The sequence below is a fragment of the Corylus avellana genome, chromosome 4 (genome assembly GCF_965113065.1).
Source record: "Corylus avellana chromosome 4, dhCorAvel1.hap1.2, whole genome shotgun sequence".
NCBI classification, from domain to species: Eukaryota; Viridiplantae; Streptophyta; class Magnoliopsida; order Fagales; family Betulaceae; genus Corylus; species Corylus avellana.
This window is the reverse complement of record NC_142493.1, coordinates 29348507-29369425: the sequence shown is the minus strand read 5'-3', so window position 1 is coordinate 29369425 and position 20919 is coordinate 29348507. Positions and strand designations below refer to the sequence as shown.

At 36.0% G+C, this 20919-nt stretch overlaps 2 protein-coding genes across 2 annotated transcripts; one reads left to right on the top strand and one right to left on the bottom strand.

The window, feature by feature from the left end:
* Positions 1-64: 64 nt before the first annotated feature.
* On the bottom strand, positions 65-13802 carry SEC (Tetratricopeptide repeat (TPR)-like superfamily protein). The gene is made up of 28 exons (XM_059592454.2): positions 13446-13802; positions 12173-12318; positions 11912-12010; positions 11771-11821; positions 10948-11064; positions 10811-10867; positions 10214-10333; positions 9577-9639; positions 9403-9481; positions 7582-7691; positions 7416-7469; positions 7248-7315; positions 7028-7130; positions 6716-6918; positions 6508-6604; positions 4375-4446; positions 4190-4266; positions 3910-4026; positions 3735-3819; positions 3461-3628; positions 3069-3179; positions 2897-2983; positions 2672-2799; positions 2496-2578; positions 2264-2369; positions 1942-2088; positions 1292-1412; positions 65-419 (listed from the first exon to the last, which is right to left on the bottom strand). Exons 1-28 carry the CDS (start codon positions 13609-13611, stop codon positions 306-308), a joined length of 2949 nt encoding a protein of 982 aa, XP_059448437.1. The 5' UTR covers positions 13612-13802; the 3' UTR covers positions 65-305.
* A 3520-nt stretch (positions 13803-17322) lies between these two features.
* LOC132179423 (small ribosomal subunit protein eS8) lies at positions 17323-20537 on the top strand. The gene is made up of 5 exons (XM_059592152.2): positions 17323-17431; positions 17529-17601; positions 18405-18735; positions 19965-20137; positions 20222-20537. The coding sequence occupies exons 1-5, from the start codon at positions 17428-17430 to the stop codon at positions 20304-20306; spliced, it is 666 nt and encodes a 221-aa protein (XP_059448135.1). The 5' UTR covers positions 17323-17427; the 3' UTR covers positions 20307-20537.
* Positions 20538-20919: the final 382 nt, after the last annotated feature.

Genomic DNA, 20919 nt, shown 5'->3' with positions numbered 1-20919 from the left:
CCTAATAGCCCTCTGAAGGAAACGTGATAAGCGTCCATTGTCAAAGAATAGCACTGCAAAAGAGTAGGATAAATGCATGATAACATCATCATATTTCATAAACTCAATAAGGTTTAGACCACCTGAACAAAAACATCTGATCCTCTTTTGTTAGTGAAAGCCAAGAATGAACATCACCATCAAGATACCACTTGGAAGATGCAACACATCTCAGCTGACAATTGGACAACCAACTGACAGTAACCTAGAAGAATCACAAATGTACTCTTTGCTTTATATACAATCCCGTCTCCCAATCTCGGCTCCTATCTATCATAAGGAAATTCTACATCATTCTCTGCTACTTTAAACGGTTGAGGATGTTGCCCAGAGCAGTACAGATTCCACATCTTGAAATAGGCTCGCTCCAGATTCCTAACCTGATTTTAAAAAATAAAAATAAATAAAAAATTGCATTGAAGTTAGCTCACTAGCATCCATAACTCAAGCATAATAAAAACAAGTAAAATACAATAAGTAAATGATAGAGCGTGTTTCGCTGTCCTCTTCAAAACATGTTTTCGCTTTTTAAATTCTGAAAACACTTTCCAGGCGTTGTTATCCAAACAAGTTTTCAGAAGTGGCCCCACAAAAATACTTTTCTATCTTTCGTTTTCAAAACAAATAACGCAACATTTTTTACAAGACAAAACACAGCACACATTTTTTACAATGCACACACTTAGTTTTTCAAAAAACAAGTGAAAAAAGACCTTTGAAAACATCGTTTAGTCTTTCATGCAAGCCAGCCCTCTGTCAATGGGTGTAGCTCACAGCCACCCCCTCATCCCTGATTTTATTTATTAGTTTTTAAAAAAGAGTATAATTGTAAATTTCTACTGTATCAAAAAACAAGTGATTGAATCTGTGTATAAAATAGGATGAAAGGATCAATTTAATAATGGGGACAAACTCAAGGAGCTAAATAAAGCGATTAAAAGGCATTGGAACTCAGGTGGTGATTCAATAATTTTTCCTTTTTGTTTTCTTTCTTTATGTTTTGAAAAATTATTTTCAATATTACATCCAGACACTCCAGTTTTTTTCTTTTATAAATATTTTTCAAACATACTTACCCAAACAAATTTTCAGATGGGGACCCCACAAAACACTTTCTAATATGCTTTTGAGTAGCTAATGTAGTGCAAGATATTCTAGACATGAAGATTTCAAAACGAAATATTGTTTTTACAAATAGTAATATGAAGGGAAAAAAAACACTAATATTAAATAATGGTACTAATAAACTCACCCAGCGTGCTGTGTCAAACAGAGGGCAAGTCAAACGAGCTGCCTTGAGTCTGTTAGTGAGCTCCTGGAGCTTTGGGCGATTTAGCGCAAGTGAGACTGCCTTCTCTTCATATTCTTTCATGCTTTTGAATATTTTGGTGGGGATGAAAAGAAACGAGCCAGCAATTGAGAAAAGAAAAAGAAAAAAAGAGCAATAAGCAACTTTTACTTTTGAACAATGCCAAACAAAAGATGCACAGCACATTCCAGTATAGCACTGCCAGCCCAAGCCCATCAGCTGAAAACTACCACAAGGCATGCCAGTCAACCACATGCCTCAAAAAACCAGCCTTTCAAAGATGCACTTTTTTTTGTATCTCGTTACTATTAGATTCCGAAGTATCCAAGGCATTAACCAACAGCAGCTAAAATTTCATTTCCCTCCTTGCATACAATGAATAAAAAAGTCCCACGAAGACCCTCCATAAAGAAAGCATGTGAGATGAAAAGACTACAAATCCAATTCTCAACCTCAGAAGGGAGAGAGATGATGGTCACAAGGATATGGACCCTATGCTATTATTACTAATCAGATAAAAAAGAAAGAAAGAGATGCACCTTATTCTGATCACATCTACATTTTATGTTAAAGAACATAAAATAATTACCTACCTGCTAACAATCATCTCCTTTCCAACACCAGTGGCCAGACACAGTGAACCAGCAACCCTGGTCGCCATTTTCTCAAGGGGAAGGGTCACCATAGGAAGACCAGCCCATAGAACATCAGTGCCTGTTGTATGTGCATTGCATAATGGTCTACACAGAACAAAACCCAAATATCATTGCCATCAGCTGGATCTCAAAGATCTAATTGTGCATTAAGGTAATAAAACAAGATGACAGAAAAAAAAGAGAGAGAAAGAGAGAGAGGGAGAGAGCGCATTGCCCATCAGCCAATTCAAGAGAAAACGACAAGTTTATAGAATTATACGTGTCGAGGAACAGATCTGCCAGAGAACTGCGTCTGATATGTTCCTGTTTCATGGCAACATCTGTGAAAATAATCTGATCTGGTTGTACACCCCGTTGAGCCGCATCTAGACATACCAAAATGAGTTAAAATAAGAGTGAATGTATTCCATGCATGTTTGCATGCATGGGTTAGTAGTAATAAATTAAAAGGAATAACAATTTCTAGACATTTAGAAAAATACAACACATACAGGCCCGAAGTCTCATTTCGCCAGCAGCTGGGAATCTGAGAAGCCAAAGTGCACTATTGGGGACACGAATGAGAATGTTGCACCTATATTGGACGAAGAAAAGATAACTGAGTATGTTTCCTAATTGTATTAGCACCAATACATCACCTAACTACAACAAACTCATCCTAAATTACCAAGTATTGAAAATGTCAGGATCCATCTTGTACAGCTGATTGAAACATGCAAAGATAAATTTGTCCTCTGGTAAGCCATAATCTGATCTCTTTGTTTGGCAGTTAGGATCCAGTACATCACGATTTTTCTAACAAATGCGACACAAAAAGAAGAATCTCAGATATACTATGGATTGGAAATAATATGCAGATAAAAGAGAGAAACAAAAAGTAACTATGACTGACCTGCTTATAATCATTTACAAAGTAACAATGAGGAAGGTGAACAAGCTTTTCTGAGTAAATATGGGAAAAAAGAGAAGGTGATACAAACTGCAAAGGTGGAAGCCAGAGTGAGAACTTAAACAGAAAGAAATTGAAGTATGAAGTAGAATAAAAAACTTAAAGAGTCTCCAACCTCATCAGTGACCAGATAATGAATATAATTAGCCCCTGTGGTTCCAGGGAATCCCATGTAAGAAATCTGAATAGGAGCAGGCTGCATGGCAAATATTTCATTTCTTGCCCCCTGCAGAATTAAAATACAGAAGTTTCAGAAAATTCCAAGATAGAGAGGGATCTGAATCAATTAAAGAAGACAGAAATAACAGATAATGCAAACTGTTGTAAACAAAATAAAACACATGTTCCAAAAATGAGGTGCAACAGAACATCTTGAGCCTAATTTCAGTTTTTTTTTTTTTTTTTTCTAAGAAAAGACAGTTTCTTATCTATCAAAGGAAACAGGATCAAAGTAATTAACTTTTAAATATTTTATACATTAAGTTACCAAATATCAAAAGGTGATACCTTAGTATAGCCATTAAGATTGACAAGGATTTGTATTTTATCCTCATTAATCAGCCTGGCAATCATATCAGATGACATGGATGACACATCTATGAAGTGCTCTGCTTCTGACTGAATACGCTGCCTCCATTCTGTGCCATCATTTGGGCTTAATGCATAGCAGAACACCTGCAACATAAACATATTTCTTAATCCCAATCTGGCATAAAAAATGAACTGAAAAGGTTTAATCAGAAAATTAGATTGAAATCAGAGAAAGACCAAATTTGCAAACCTCAACATTTCCTTTGTCATGCATGCCGAATACTGAGCCCATGAGGTGAGACAGAGGATGGTTGCCAAAGTCGCTACTCACATATCTGAAACCCAGAGTAATAATATATAAGATCATGTGGGGGGGGGGGGGGGGGGGGGGAGAGAGAGAGAGAGAGATGAATCTCAAAACATACCCAACCCTTAGGCGTCCACTCCTACCCTCACCCTTTATGGATAAGGGTGCAGGATAGTTAAAGGGAGGAAGTGTATAGCGGGATGCAATGATAGAGCAGTGTGCAGCATATTTACGGCTAAAAAAGAAATAAGACAATTAGCATATAACAAAATACAAGTCGTTTTTCCCTTTTAATGTGCATGCAGACTTTAAAAAGAGCAGGTAAAAAATACGTAATTACCACAATATTAGCCAGTAACTATATAAGCTTTTAAATCCAAAAGGGCTATCTAACTTACCTGATTTCCAGTGCAAGCATTGGATCAATGGGATAGGCTATCGCGTGGAAAGGTTGCACACTCGGAATAACTGACATCTGAAAAGAAAGGTTTAATACAATCAGAATTTTAATTCCAGCCAATGAATCAACTCAAAGGACAAAACAGTACAACACAAAATAACATGGAAAAGGAAAAAAGGCAACCTTTATCTGTCTCTGGAGTATCCCTTCTACTTCCATAAATTTGCTCTCACGGTCCTCCCAGTCACAAACACACTGCACAAAACAGTAATTAACAACCCTTTGAACGAGGCACCTTACATAGCAGAAATAAATTTCACTCATACGTTGAAACTGAATTCTATTATCCACAAGGTAGATTTCAAATTCTAGTAAAGACTGTATATCCAATTAAGATTCTCCCAATGTGAAGATACAAATCCGCATCTCCATGTTTCTATTACTTAATGCTTCATAAGGGAGCTTCGTGCCTATAAATTGAAATTTTCAGGTGTACAAAAAATATCATGAATTATCACTATAAACCAAGTCAAAAATCAACAAGACTTTACATTCACACGTCATACTCCTGAAATCAATGTAAAAATATCCAAAGAAGCTTGCATTGAACAATAATTATATTCTGAAGGATTGATGGGCAGCAATCCATCAAATCCCCACTATTTTTTTGATTTGGCACTGGGTATCCAGAGCTTCGTTCCGATTAATCCCGGGGGTGTACAGGCCCTCGGGAAGGAGTGTCCTGCAAATGCACCTCGGTTAATTCAAGAAATCCCCACTATTACATGCATTTGAAGATAGAAGCACCAAATTCCCTTAAGATATGCCATTCTTCTATTTCCTCACAGTTTTTGAAAATGTTAAATACAGAAATATTCACACTTAATCTACGAATGCGGGAACAAAGAATAATAACAAAAAGAGGAGCCCCAACTCCTCAAGTTTGTCAAGCACAAAGAATTAAATTGCATTTGCAAGGCTAAGATCCATGGGCAAAAAACATGGATTACATTAAACTATATTAATGTGTATATTGCAAACCCTTGCAGCTGCCCAAACCACAAACTGTGCCTCTTGCAGCAAGATTTTTGATTCTATACTTGCATTACTCATGCATAGTTCTATACATTTATGAAATTTGTGTGCATTACCCATAAATTCAGTCATTATTTGTAATAGGCAATCAATACTTGACAGCTTGCCCCTCGCCTAGTGTGTAAGTCTCCGGAAACACATCAAGACACCAGATTTGATGCATAAATAAATTAGCTTCATACCTTAAGGTAGCAAGCAATTCTGAGTCACAACCATATGCCTTGATTGTTTTACACCAGAAATGCCCTTTTCTACTCAAAGCAAACATAAAGTGCTTGTGGCAATTTGTTATTGAGCAGTCCTAACACCTTTTTATCTGTCTCCTTTAGAATCTATTTTTAATCCTCACTATGACCTGCTTACTGAGACAGATGAAAATGGTATTTTTCAGTTGCAAGATCCTTAATGTTTGCCTAATTGGGGTTTAGATATTACTTTTGTCATCTTAATCATTTCAAAAGGGCAGCAACATACCATTTTTATGAGAATTGTACTTTTCTCATACACAAATAATTGAGAATTGTACTTTTCTCATCCCTGAGACATAATGAGAATTCTAGTTTCAATTACTAAAGTAAATGTGGCATGCAAGGAGTAGATTCATTGCAACACTTATAAAAATTTAGAGATTTATCTTAAAAGAGTATGGCCTTCATTAAGAACAAAATTTTCCAATATGGATGTCTACAACGATAAATAAAAATATTTTTGAAACTGCTATTAACAGATTGTAAAATTCCAACCTATGATGATTTGCCCTAAGATGAATCACTGATCTACATCCCATATACAAGGGATTGCACTCAGACTGCTTCCCCCATGTAACATTCTTATATATCAAACAATTTGCTCTAGTATATACCTCTTTTTCTTTTTCTTTTTCTTTTTCTTTTTTTTTTTCATTTTTGTGTACTTCTATTCAGCTACTTATGTGCATTGATGCTTTACTACGTAATAGGTATTGAAGCAATTTGTCCTTCCCTGCCCCTCCTTCCCCCAACCCCTCTGGGCACAAAGCATCATACTTCCAACTTGAGCAATGACACGATATTTCATATCAATGACTTGCAAGGCAAAATCCCATCTCTTTGGGCATGTTGCACCTGCAATATTTAATATTCCAACTAAAGATGACTTGCAATCATGATTGACTATGATGAGTTGATCGCACTAAAGGAGCCAAGCTGACCTTGTGATATAACACTTTATATTTCTACATACCTGTAACGTGTGAAGAAGGTTACAAGTTGCTTCCGGAAAGTCAGGGCGTAGAACTAGTGCTTGCTTGTAGCTTTTTAAAGCTGCTTCAACATGTCCACTGTGAAGTTTTAAAATCAGAACTTTAAGCATGTAGCATAAATATAAGCCGACACAATTATATACTCAACAAAATGGCTCCATAGCTCCTCCAATAATCGCTATGATGTACCTGTCCTTGTAAGCTGAAGCTAGATTTGCATGAGCTTCGGCCATAGCAGGCCGGATGTTGATAGCCCGTACATAGTCTTGAATGGCTTCATTAACTCTTCCAATCTCCTTGTATGTGTTCCCACGATTGACTAGTCCATCAGCAGCCAAAGGATCAATCCTGAGGACTTCATTGTAGCAAGAGATGGCATCCGCATAATTACCCTGTGCTTGAGAAGAAGCAAATAAAACCAGGATAATGAATATCTGAATACAGATGCTGGGGAACAGAGCATCTACACCACAGAGAGAGAGCAAGAAGAGATGCCGCTACCTGCTGTTTATATATTATTGCTAAATTGTTGAAAGGAGCAGAAAGTCCGGTTGTTACAGACAGTGTTGCTTTATAACAGGAAGCAGCAGCACTCAGCATGTTCCTAAATGTGATCAGAGAGTTGTCCATTAGGACAGCTTATATGCTTGTCACATCTAACAAAGAACTCAAAAGAACCTCAAGTTAATTATCAGATTTCAACAACATATGTGCAACCTACCACTCCATATATATATTGCCAAGATTAGTGAGTGCTTGAGGATGGTTAACTTGCAGGGAAAGACATTGCTTCAGAAAACAACAAAAGTATGATGAGCATCATATGAGGAGAAGCATGGAATGAAACTAGCAAAAAGCAAACCAGGAAAGGAGGATAGAATGAACCTACACGATAGCATTGAATTGCTTCTTCAACTCTTCCAGAATCTTTTAAAGCATTACCCTTATAAAATAACAAAAAAAGAAACACCAGTCTAAATTAAGAGAAGGTGGAAGTAAAAAGTACCAATTCACTGTAAAGAATCCAGAATGGTAAAGACAACAAAATGACCAACCAAATTATTGTATGCCTCCAAGAATTCTGAGTCAAGAGAAATGGCTTGCTTGTAATGGAAAATTGCCATTTCCAGGCTGCCTTGCTCGTAATATATACTGGCCAAATTGGCTGCTCCATGTGTTTTAATGCAATGAATCATCAGTTAAAACTAAGTTAAAGCCATGCAATGGAAAAGAAAAGCTTAAATTTCTATGATTAAGGTAATTTCACATAACAATGTATATGGATATACAGGACTAAATAATAGACACCATTATATACAACGTGAATGAATCAGTATCAAGATATCGACTAAAGCTAAATATATTGGATGTTTGGAAAAGATATGAACTTCAACAATGTTCTCTCATGCCCTTCACTATGTCATTTCCAATCAAATAATGTACTTTACCCAGGATCAACCTTTCTCAAACACAGCAAGAATGAACTAAAATTAACCCAAAAGAATCACTAAAGGCAAGCAGTTTACATCCTATAACCACACATCAGCAAGCTAATCTGGCATATTTCAACAACTACCTATAGCTGCACCGTACAAAAGTTGATGGGCAGCCATTGCACAGCTAGAGAAGAAACATCCTCTTTTTCAAAAGAGGATGACCTTTCCAATCCTCCCTTTTTTCTCCTTTCCAACCCCAAACCATTTCTCATATCCTTTTGAAATATTTAACCCTAGATTTTCTTTCACAACTTTTTGATGGGGTTATGCATCAAGGTGATGCCCTTAAGGGAGAAAATCAGCCCAGCCTTATCTTCCACAAGAAGTCCAGTTTCAAGCTGAGCTTTTGATGTGGACAGAGGCACTAAACTAGAAGTTAATGATTTTTATGTGAGAGCAATCTGTAGGTAGTCTTTGACTGGAGCTGTATTATGGAAAGCCTTTTTCAGATGGTATAGCTAGAGCAAAGAGGGAAAACTTGTCTTTATGAAAAGCTAAACTCAATGTACTAGCTAGAATTTGAAGGGGCGGAAAATCAACAAATATGCAGCCATTGGATATTTGGAAGACATGAGAGTTGCAGTGACTCATTACTTTGTACCACCAGCTATTCATAAGTGGTACAAGGAAGTTATTCGTAGAAGAGTAAACCAACAAATTTTATACCTAGGCAATGAGATTTGGAATTCATAGAATGAAGATGCGAAGCTTATATGTACTCGACATGGATTGAATCCTAATATTTCTTCAGGTTTGGCAGCTTATACCTAGGCAATGAGATTTGGAATTCATAGAATGAAGATGCGAAGGTTATATGTACTCGACATGGATTGAATCCTAATATTTCTTCAGGTTTGGCAGCAAGTAGACTTCACACCATGACCATGTAATTCAATTTGCATACGAAATGGAAGAAGAGTTTAAAAGGAAGGCCTTAATGAGAGCTCTGGTAAGTAAAATTAGGAGTGAGAAAACAATTGTAGACGCTAGATTGGTGGAAAGCTTGTATTCCTAGAGTTAGATTACTGTTGACTTTACTATTCAAACACATTGTTCCCGCCCAGGAACAGGTTCAAGATTCTCTGTTTTCTTCCTTTCAATTCCAAACCATATCCTTTTCTCATACCCTTTTGAAACAGTTAACCCTAAATTTTTCCCAAGCTTTTGATGCAATAAACCTCTGAAACCTACCTAGAAAACTCTAACTTGTTGCTGCCAGGAAATTTCCAGCTTTTTTCTAAAACCATAACCCACCACACATTATTAGGTACGAGAGCTATAAACTGAAAAGTACAAAGGATGTCCTACTTCAAAAACATAACTGTACAGTGAAAAAACTCAGAAGTACTCATACATATGTAGAAGCTTTGGAAGACTCACCATAGGCCATAACATAGTCTGGTCGCACCTGAAGAGCACGCTGGTAACATACAATAGCCTCTTGAGGCATTCCCAGAGCCTGGAAAAGGCAAAAGAAATATCTTGTTTTTCTCCAACTACCTGACCGAGCATTTTCAGCTACCCGACTGTATTAGCACAATACAATTAGCTTACCTTATACACATTGCCGAGATTCAAGTAGGCATCAGAAAATGTTGGTTTGAGCTTTATAGCTTCCTGCAAATGAAAAGATGAATTAACAAGCTAAAGAGATTGGTTTATTACTTATCAAAAAAAAAAACAAGCTAAAAAAGTAAACCGTAGAGTGAGGTACTATCCAAACATAAAATACCAATAAAATACCGTGAGAAGTGAGGACACAAAATGAATGCCTACCAATGCATACATGCATACACAGATATAATAAATACAAGTCTATAATCAATTTGCTTACTTATATAAGTGCCTATGAATCCTCCAAGGTGTAACGGATGCTGGAAAGATATATCAAACTTGTACGGGTGCTTTGAATACATGAACATTAAATATAAATCCTGAAAAGAAATCAGGCAACAGATCCACTAGCAGCCTGATAAAAATGTCTAGGATGGGATTCATCCTATATAAGTTGGAAGGGTTATTGGTGCTTGATATTTGGGACTGCTTCTCTAGTCGTTACCTTAAATATATGGGCATACATGTGTGCCATCATACGTACATGCACATGCACAGACACACAAATGCATGCACATGCGCATAAAAAGACACCCACACAGACAAAGCATGATTAAAAGAGACATGGATCACTTACCTTGTAATATTGCAGAGCCCTGTTAAGATCACCAGCTTCCATGAACAGGCCAGCAAGATTGGACCATGCAATTGCAAAATTTGGTTGGATTCGAAGAGCCTCAACATAGCAATTGTATGCCTACACAACACATAACCAATGACTTAAAACAATCTCAGCATGCCCTACCTAGGACAACATTCTCCCTTGCCATTTAGCAACCAAATAACAAATGAAACAACTTAATCTCACATGCCTATATACAGAAGAAACTTATAAGGATAAGAATATGACAAGGAAAACTCCCCAATGGGCTTAGAGAAACAACTCGATGTCTCCCTCATGCTAATGAGGCTTCCACAGAAAAAATAGTTCACAAGTCAATAGTCATGGTCAAGTTACAACGCATTTTGCTTTGTGGTTGCTGTGTCAAACATTTCATGCTATTTCACACCAAAAAAAATATGTCTCCTTGTTAGATGGTCAATAATCATTTACAGAAGTTATGCAGTGTTCAGATCAATGCAAACAACCATAGCACACCAATTAAGCTGCATCAAACAGATCATTTTTGATGAGAGAGAGAGAGAGAATAATGCTAAGCTGTCAATTTCCTACCTCTTGCACTAAACCTTGAGCTTTCATCAAATTCCCAAGGTTACTGTGTGCATCAACCTACACCAATGAACAGAGATTTCACAATATCTCATAGAATCCAGTAGATTATAATAAATTTAAATTGAGATGGAACCTACCAAACGAGGGTTTAACGCAAGAGCCTGACGACAACATTGGGCTGCCTCATTGAATCTTCCTTTCCGCATGTATGCACTTGCTAAGTTTGACCATGCATCAGCAAAATTGGGCCGAAGCTGAAAGACAAGAATTTAAACCAAATGACAACCTACTCAGGACAAAGATCCCTGATCAGTTTAAGAAGGTTGAAAATCAACACAATAAACTTAAAATGTAATAAAATAGCCATAGAAATCATGATAAAGTGGGGCAAGGAAAAGAGCAGTCCAATTGGCGGTAAACCTAGAAAGGTAGCATCAAATAGAGTTCAAACACCACGAAACTGAATATACAGATTAATTGTCTGTGTGGGAAAAAAAAAATATTTGAACCAAACCAGCAGAACTCCAACGGAACAGGCCACCTTTTGGTTTGAGAAAGCTATTCAACAAAAAGACAATTGGAATAAAAAATAAATAAAGTTACCAAGATTGCCAGTCTGTGCATAGATAATCACTGTTTACAGACTAAACATGTTTTAAAAAGAAAAAAGCTAAACAATCAAATCAACAATACTTTGTGTAATGATGGTCCAAATGTGGTCACTTATGAATTTGAACCTCAATTTGAACTGCAGCGGATGTGATATAATGAATAGCAATCACTACATTTATCTTGTTTTCATTGCTTGAGAAAGGTTATAACGCAAGTGTAATATCTGATAAGAACATGCAGGGAAAGAATAATAGAATATACAAATGACAAATTAGCAATCCCACATGCTTTCAAACAGTAAAGATTAAAGAAGTGGAGTACTGGGTGACAGGTACAGCTTTAACAAACCTCAATAGCAATCAAATAGTAGCGGATTGCAAAATCAATATTTCCTTTCTCCTGTTACAAGAAAACACAAGTATCATTCATTAGACCTTCATAGCCTAAATACTTGAAGAGTGGCAACCATCTAAGATGCGTAAAGTATACCTTCCATGCATTTGCCATATTTCCATAGCACTCGGCAAAGCGGGGATCAATTCGAAGAGCTTCCTCATTTTTTGCAATGCACATATCAAAATCATGCAACTAAAAAAGAATTAAGGCAGAGATATTAGGATCAGAGGCATAAAACACACTATTAGCCCTTACTCTTCATAAAACACTTACAACATCATCTAGGGCACCAAAGAAGGAATGATTATACAATATAAGATAGATAAGAGTGAGATTGAAATTTTTTCTAACAACCTGATAATGGATTGCACCCAACAGAAGAAGATTGTCAGTACGCTGTGGGTTTCTCTCATAAACAGCATTGCTGTTTTCCAATGCCTGCTTAAAATTTCCAGCTTTGTACATCTGATGAGCAAGGGCCATGAGCATGCCTTCATCAACTGCAGTAGAATGAAAAACAAAACAAAAAACAAAACGAAAAAACTTCAGCAAAACTTGAACATCAATGCAATTCAGAAGAGGGGGTGGGGACCTTGGAGAAAACAGAAACATGAAAATAATCAATACATCCTCAGATACACATTGAGGGCATAAAAGACACATCACATTGAGTGGAATCTAAAATGAACTATCTATTAACATTGCTCTTTTATGCCCACAATTGACGGTGATTTTTTAGGATGTCTCAAGTCCACTGGGAAATTCCCTTCTTCAATTATTCCAGTCACATCAATTGGCTTTTCAATGAATGGACTGAAGAGCAAATCACATGCAGAGATTCTAAAACTACAATAGCAAAAAACTCTCAGGCAGAATTTAAATCTTGTATATTTTAACACCAATTGGTTGAGATTGAAGGTTAGTTGATTCAATTCAAGTTGACTGCATGCTTTAAGCTGTATCCCTCTATTCTACAAATGGAATTGATCGAGTACAAACGTGAAAAGTTAGAAGAATGGTTCTATGCATTGAACGTAAACATCAAACAATTCAAATCTTCTCCATACAGAATCACTATTATAATTTGGAAACTCTTCAGATCTAGATTCAATATCAAAATAGGGCCAAAATCAACCCAAGAAGGCTAAAACCATTCAAAGGAATAAAGCGTTTCACATTATATGAGTAAAAGTGAATCATTACTCAGCGATAATGGCAGACCAATTTTCCCACTACCAAAAAATAAAACCAAAAAGCAGTCCACGAAAAGAAAGAACCAATCAAACAAATTAAGCTCTCAGGCTCTTAAACCACTAATTTTCTCAAACCTTCAGAGAAACAAATCAAAATCAGGATCGCTGTCTGGGAGACTTACTGAGGAAAATAATTCTTTTCTGGAAACTTTTTGCAATAAAAATTTTCTCACGAGACAACCAGAAACAAAAAGCAGATTATGAAATAATATATAAATCGCAGCCAATTACTTAATTATGAAACGATTAAAACAAACACAGAATAACTAAACCTCGTCCTAAACATCAAGCGAACAACTTGATCCCAACCCTAATTTTATAAGATTAAATATTAAAAATCCAAATCAAAATTCAAGAAAGTAGACATAAATTACCTTCATGTGAGTCCACGGCCTGAGAGCGCTTGAGGTTGGCCGCAGAAGAAGAAGAAGAAGAAGCAGCAGCAGCTGCGAACGACTCATCGCGGGGCTCCGGTTTGTACGGAGTCAATTGGAGCTGTTGATGGAGATGCTGCCGCGGATCGCCCTGCAGCGAGAGCATTGTTGCGCTTCGGATCAAAGGAAAATCTGGTGGAAGTGGGTCACGGGACCGTCAATGGAGCGAAGATTTTCTCGCGAAGGAAGAGGAAGAGGAAGAGGGTTTTTTTCTCGAGAAAATTCTCTCTGCACCTTTTTTTTCTCCTTCCAAGTGTTAAGAGAGTTTTTGAGAATCCCCCTCTTCTACGTCTGTCTAGTTGTGTCTCTCTCTGTGTTACTGTTACTAAAGGGGACTTCTGGGACCCTAATTGTCTTGGTTCTTAATCAAATTTTCTCTTCTACTACGCACAAAGTGTAAGTAACTCGGAAAGTGTCCAACTAGACAATAACACGTGGGATTACAGGAAATTTATATTTTTTTAGGGGTATTATAATAACATTCTTGGCTACGTGGTGGGCGCCTGTTGGAGGTTGTTTGTGATTTTAGACCGGGTTGTATGGAATTGGTAATCACGCCTCCACTGTTTTTGCCAAAAGCACACGCGGCTACGCGACACGTGGTCGAAAAAAGGTACACGGAAGGTGATGGTTGGTAGAGGTTAAAAGATTTTGATAACATGAATGATTCTATGAACTGATATTCTTCGAATGGAAATTATGAACAGGCCGATTTGATAGATTTTGACTATGTTTGGCAATGGAACGGAAAGAGAAAGTAGAACAGTATTGTAGTAGATTTGATTGATATGAGATAAAAAAGTATGAATGTTTTGTATAAAAAAAAATAAAAAATTTTTGTTTTGTTGTGATATTTTTATTTAAATAGTAATAAAAAGTGATTAATATGATGTTAAAAATAATAATGTTTAAGTTAATTTTGAGAATAATTTTTTGGATTTTTTTGTCTGACCGGTCCGGCCCTTTGCCAAAAACAACCGAAGGCTCAGGTCCACAAATTGAAGTGACTTTTTTATATTTACATATTCATTAAATAATTTTAATTTTAATTTGTAGTTTATATATTTTTTAAAACGTTTTGCCTTCTGCACTTAATCTTTTACAACTAACATATAGAATTCATCTTTGCTGCATAGAATTTAGTTTCAACGAATAATATATTTTGTGTTCTGCATATAATTCCCTTTGTAGCTCATAATCCCTTTGGTTTAAACTTGCTTGTGTTTTGAATTCTCATAAACCCTTTGATGGCAAGTGTGGGCTCGTGTGTTTTTGTGCCCATGATATTGGTGAGAAATTGAAAATTATGATCACAGTGTTGTTGGTAAGAGGAAGGGAGTTAGGATCTGTTTGAGAGATTTATAAGTGCATTTAACATTTAAAAAGTCCGTTCGAAAAAAAAAAAAAAAAAAAAAAAAAGTATTCATTTGGTAAAAAATTAAGGGTCTAAAAAGCTTAAAAATAGTCAAAACATATTTTTGGCAAAAGCGTTTTTTAAGTTAAAAGCTCTATTTATCGAACGCAATCTCAAACATGCTTTTAACGTTCCAATGGGTATAAGTCTTAGGGTAACCCTTACAGAAGACAACATTCTCAAATGTTTGTCTACGCTTCTACCGTTGCGGTATAATTGATCATATTCAACCCCATTGCTACAAGCTTAAGACTAGGAATCTTTAAAGATAAAGTACCCCTCCTATTATGGGATCAATATTGGGACACTTGTTTACATTATAAAATGTATGCAATGTTTCTGAAACGGGTAACCCAAGTGAGTTGATATAAGGTGTAACTTGTAGAAAAGTAAACTGTAGGATAAAAGTTTGTCGGGTATGGTTGGAACTTTTATAGGGTTGCCTAACAGTTAACAGTAATTGTTGACTTGTCATCCTTATTTTTTGGGCATCCACATTTCCAAGGAGTCTGCTATAACTGCATCTGATCGTGGGCCGTGGCTATCAAGAATGGTTGAGGGATGGTGCTGGTATATTTGGTTAAATCGTGCTCGTAGCACTTGGTGACTTCAACAGTTCAACTGTCCAACTAAACTGTTGGCATAATGGGCCACGTTTAGCTTGTGGGCCTAGCACTTGGGCTTTGAGGGTCTTAATGGATTCTAACCAATCCATTACTCAAAAATAAATAATGTAGCTTATAGGCTATAGAAGTTTAAGGTATTACAAGAGATAGAAGGAAAATGCTATAAAATATAATATTACTTAGAGCATTTTCAATTGAGAAGGCAAATTTTTATACAAAATGGTTTCTCAAAACGTACTTTATCTAGTTTAGTTAATGAATTTTTAAAGGTTTCTTACATCCGATTAGCTATATTTTTGTCTATATCATTTAAATATTATTAAAAGTGATAAAAAGTTTTGGGAAAAATAAAACACGTGAGAGGAAAAATGGGAAAAGTTTTGAAAAAAAAAGAACATGCGAGAGAAAAAAAGTAGGAAAATATTTGAGAAAAAAGAGAAAACAGGTGAGAGAAACAATAAAAAATAAAATGGCTATCTTGAAAAGTGTTACTACATTTAGCTTTTTTTTTTTTTTTTTTTAACTCTTCAAATCAAATATCTATTTTATTATTATTATTATTATTTTTGCTAATTCAATATGAGGGTTTTTTAAAATATCTGAAGAACTATTTAAAATAAAAAGTAATATTTAGCTATTCCATTGGAAATACTCTTCCATTGAGAATGCTCTTATTCATTAAGGGAGAGCCATACATTTGCATTATGAATTATGATTGAATTTCATGCATACATTTGCACCTTATGACATGCATCGTTTAGCTTTCTTAAATATTTAGAGGACATTTGACAATTTATTAAATTAGTTAGAGGAAATTTATGTCCATAGAGATATGTCTTCTTATGTGTTTTATTTTTATTTTATAACTGCAATTTAGATTTTTTATTTTATTTTAGTACATTTTTTTATGCCATAATTGTAATAATTTATATTAATAAATTTGATAGAATAAGAGTTACATTATAAGTCCTTCTTGTGTCCATAAAAAAATGACGTGACTTTTAAAATCATTATTGAGCTTGTGATATATCACTATTGAAATATTGATTAAACGAATATTTTAAAAGTCATCTAAATTTTTAAAGAACACGAGCACTTATAAAATTATTCGTAGAATGAAGACGAAGGATACTGTTCATAAAGGAGCGAAAGTACTTGAGTTGTGTTTGAAAAATTGACCAAAAAAATGAAAACAAAAAATCTATTGGAAAAATCATATTGGATGCCCATAACATGAATAAGAAAGAGGGTAGTGATATATTATGTGATTTAACATATGATATTTATCATATACCAATTATATGATCGTAACATATATATTAATTAAAATTAAGGATTTAGTTTTTTCCACATAAAATAGTTGTTGCCAAAAAATATTATAAATGAAATTATTTTTCGGAAAATGATTTTTTTTAAATATTTTTTAGTGTTTGGTTCGTATGAAAAATGAGCGATGGCAAAAAAATGACCGGCAACTTCCGATGGTGGTATGAAGAATTCCGATGAATTGATAATGAGAAGTTAAAATTCAAAAAATAGCTTATGGTTTTTTTAAAAATTATATAGTCAAATAAAAATATTTTTGATTTAATTATTATTTGTGGTCACAAAAAATATTTTTCAAATATGTTTGCGTCGAAATGGAGCTTAATCAAATCGAATCCGTTTGCACCAGGATAGGGAAGTACACTTGGGTCGGGTCGGACACATTAAAAGAATGACGAAACTAACCTCGCTTGTCAAACTTCTTATGGGCTAGGGTTTCCGCATATAAAAGCCACCATCTCAAACAGAGGAGGAGGCGCTGGAGGTGAGCCGAAGCAGGCAGAGTCGCTAGAAGAAGCAGACCGCGTACCCTCGATCTCTCTCAGACTCTGCAATCATGGGTAATGCTATGATCCCCCAAATCTCTTTCTCTTTCTCTTCCTCCCTCGCTCGTTTGTTCGCTCGCTAATGGAGGTTTGTGGTTGTCATAAATGGCAGGTATCTCCCGTGACTCGATGCACAAGAGGCGTGCCACTGGAGGCAAGAAGAAGGCATGGAGGAAGAAGAGAAAGTAATACGACCCACCCTTTCTCACTTATTCACTCATTTATATTATAAGCGACTCTTAACACTCTGTTTGGTTGGTCAGAAACGGCACGGGGCTTTACAATACCATTTTCCATTAACCTCCGTTATTGTCTTTCCTTTTACGCTTTCTGAGCATCCTACACAGGGCCTTTCAATTTTATCTTGTCGGTTGTCGTAGATCTGTTAGCGACGTTGTTCTCGTTTTGTCATTGAAATCTGGGTATTTCGTTATTTGGGTTTGCTTGATTCTTAAAAGCAATGAATAGTTCTTATCCAAAGACATGTTTGTGTTTTCGTTTCAATTTTCTTGCCTTAATTTGCTGCTGAAGTCTGGTTGTTTGCTTGGAACATTTAGGAGATGGTTAATTTTTACTCTGTGTTTCAGTCACAAAACTGCTCGACGTGGTTTCTTTTGTTTTGATTCCCGATGCTGAGGATTCGTGCAATTTTTATTATTTGTATATGGGGATCGATCTTCGCTCTATTTAGTGTGGTGTATCTGAGCTTGGTACCTTGGGAATTTTAGTTTGTTTGTAGTCACTGAAGATTACCCCTGGTCCTTTACGAGTCATTTTGTGATAGTGTTACATGGTTTATATTCTTACACAAAACCGAACTGGGGAAGAAAAATCCTCTTTTCCTATATCTCAAAATTAAAATAGTACCAGTGAAAATAAAGCAGTTAGGTTCCTGAATTTTGGGACAGATGAGATGTTTGATTTGGCTCTTCTTTTTTTTTTTTCTTTTTTTTTTTCTGCTATATAACTAATTTTTCTCTTGCTGCAGGTATGAGCTTGGCCGTCAGGCTGCAAATACTAAGCTCTCAAGTAACAAGACCGTGAGGCGAATCCGTGTCAGAGGAGGCAATGTGAAATGGAGAGCGCTCAGATTGGATACTGGGAACTACTCATGGGGTAGTGAAGCTGTCTCCCACAAAACACGTATCCTGGATGTTGTTTACAATGCTTCAAACAATGAGCTTGTCAGAACGCAAACTCTGGTGAAAGGTGCCATTGTTCAGGTGGATGTTGCCCCATTCAAACAGTGGTACCTTCAGCACTATGGAGTGGACATTGGTAGGAAGAAGAAGGCAGCTGCTAAGAAGGACGTTCCTGAGGTACTACAAGTGCTTTCTTCAAAATTATTTGCTTTTTTTTTTTAGATGAATATTTATTTGATGTAAAACTGGCTGAGACTATAATGCGTAAATGTTCATTACAGAAGTTCTGATTACCATTTTGTGTTGCATTACTAACGTATTTGCAAATGCAAATGTACCGCTTGTCCTTGTCTATGCTATTATATATTTAATCAGATATTCTTTTCTGGCTCTGATTTGAAAATATTTAGTAAATTGTCGGGTAGCATATGCCAGTACATTGATGGTTTTTTCCCTTGTTTTCTTTGGACAAATTTTGCAAAGGTTCTAAAGCGACCAGATGTGATACTAAGGGGATCTTTTCCGAAAATTTGGGTGTCTTAAAATTTGGGTGGGGTGAATTAGACTATTGTGGTGGGTGAATGATGCGACTTTACTTCTAAATTTATGTTCAACACAGGCTTTTGTGATGGTAGTCATGTATGAACTATGTTGTAATTATCTTATGAATCAAACAGAATAGTACAGTGTTTTACAAATGTTGCTGAGCGACATGTCTTTACTAGCAATTACTTGCATCTACTTATACTTTGTAGTCCTTTAAGTGGAGGAAATTTGGTGGGGCAAGAAGTGTTCTCTGATTGGTTGATGTTATTGACAAGTATCACCGGATGAGTTTGTCTAATTTACTTGATCTGTCTCACGAAATGGATTCTTTAGGTCATTAGGTTGTTGGACCTATTAATCATTGCCACCTTATTCTTTGTTCTTGACAATTATGCTATTCAACAATTTACTTCTATTGGCCCACATTGGAAGGTTGTAACCTATGGTATATAAGTGACCAAATCCCTCGATTAATACTAAAGGCAACTGGGTAAAAATGGGATTTAGAGATGCCATTGCTATGGCGGATCCTCTACTCTAATATCTTGTCTTTAGTAGATGATTTAATTATAGTGTATGAATATAATCCGTTCTATTTGTTCTGAATTCAAAGCCTGCCATTTCACTGATATTGGGGTTCTTCCTTTTCTAATGCATTAATGGAGCCTTCTTTTTCAATATCTTCATTTATTGAGGTGCAATGTAACTCTAATGTTCACTTATGACCTGTACATTTCTTTGCTGTCAGATAGGTTAATTTCTCAAGCATAGTGCCATGTGATATTTTTTTTTGTCCATCTGTTTTAATAGTTTATATTATTATATTTTGAAATAACAAGTTCCATCATATCACTAAGCAGGAAGGAGAAGGAACTACAACAGAGGAAACAAAGAAGAGTAACCATGTTGTCAGGAAGCTTGAGAAGCGCCAGCAAGGACGCAGTCTTGATCCCCATATTGAAGAGCAGTGTGGGAGTGGTAGATTGTTGGCTTGCATCTCTTCACGACCAGGCCAATGCGGTAGAGCTGATGGGTAAGTCAAAAGGTTTACTAATTTTTTTGTATTCTGCTTTTTGTGTCATCTTATTTTGTTGCCTCGCCATTTTTCTCTTATCAGATACATCTTGGAAGGAAAAGAACTTGAGTTCTACATGAAGAAGCTCCAGAGGAAGAAGGGCAAGGCTTCAGGTGCTGCTGCATAAGCAGTTTATTAGTCACGCAATCTCTGGTCTTTTTATGACTTGTTTTAGTTTGCAAACCCTTGTTCTGCCTAGATGGACCGATGTTTGTCCTTACTATTGCAACTCTCAAGATTTTGCTGGGCATGTCTAGTTGTTTCAATTTGACTATTTTGTGATCTACAAGTAAGTTTTGAGCTAAATTAGCACATGATGGGTGCTGGTTTCTTAATTTATCATTAGCTATTAGTACTATCTGATATTGTTATAGCTGTGCCCCTTGCTGCTGCGGTTCATGCTATTTAAGAATTTGCTTTTGTGATGTTTGCTTTCTTCCTGTAATAATTATAGTTCTTATTCCCTGTTGAATAGAAAACAAATCTATAACTACCAGACTTCAACCCATTTTAGTGCCTGCCTTCTATTGTATAGTTATTATTGCTTTTTAGTCAGCAAATTGTCGAGGGTTCTTCTCATTTGTGAGAGCCTTTCCAATCTTGTTGCTGTCTTAAATTCATTGAACTAGATATTTCATCTCAGCCGCCTAGTCGTTTTCACTCAATTTGGTACGAGGATGGAAAATTGAGAAGGACGTAAGAGATAGAAAGGATGGAAAAAGGGGGGAACGAAAGAAGAG

What these genes read in the sequence shown, in the direction of transcription:
- SEC (XM_059592454.2), bottom strand. Translation starts at nt 13,611, where the DNA reads ATGCTCTCGCTGCAGGGCGATCCGCGGCAGCATCTCCATCAACAGCTC. An exon ending in ACTATTTGATTGCTATTGAG is followed by an intron (nt 11,065 to 11,770) that starts GTTTGTTAAAGC and finishes CTTGTCTTTCAG; the next exon opens with CTTCGGCCCAATTTTGCTGA. An exon ending in ATTATCTGGTCACTGATGAG is followed by an intron (nt 2,984 to 3,068) that starts GTTGGAGACTCT and finishes CCACCTTTGCAG; the next exon opens with TTTGTATCACCTTCTCTTTT.
- LOC132179423 (XM_059592152.2), top strand. An exon ending in GCATGGAGGAAGAAGAGAAA is followed by an intron (nt 17,602 to 18,404) that starts GTAATACGACCC and finishes CTCTTGCTGCAG; the next exon opens with GTATGAGCTTGGCCGTCAGG. An exon ending in CTAAGAAGGACGTTCCTGAG is followed by an intron (nt 18,736 to 19,964) that starts GTACTACAAGTG and finishes ATCACTAAGCAG; the next exon opens with GAAGGAGAAGGAACTACAAC.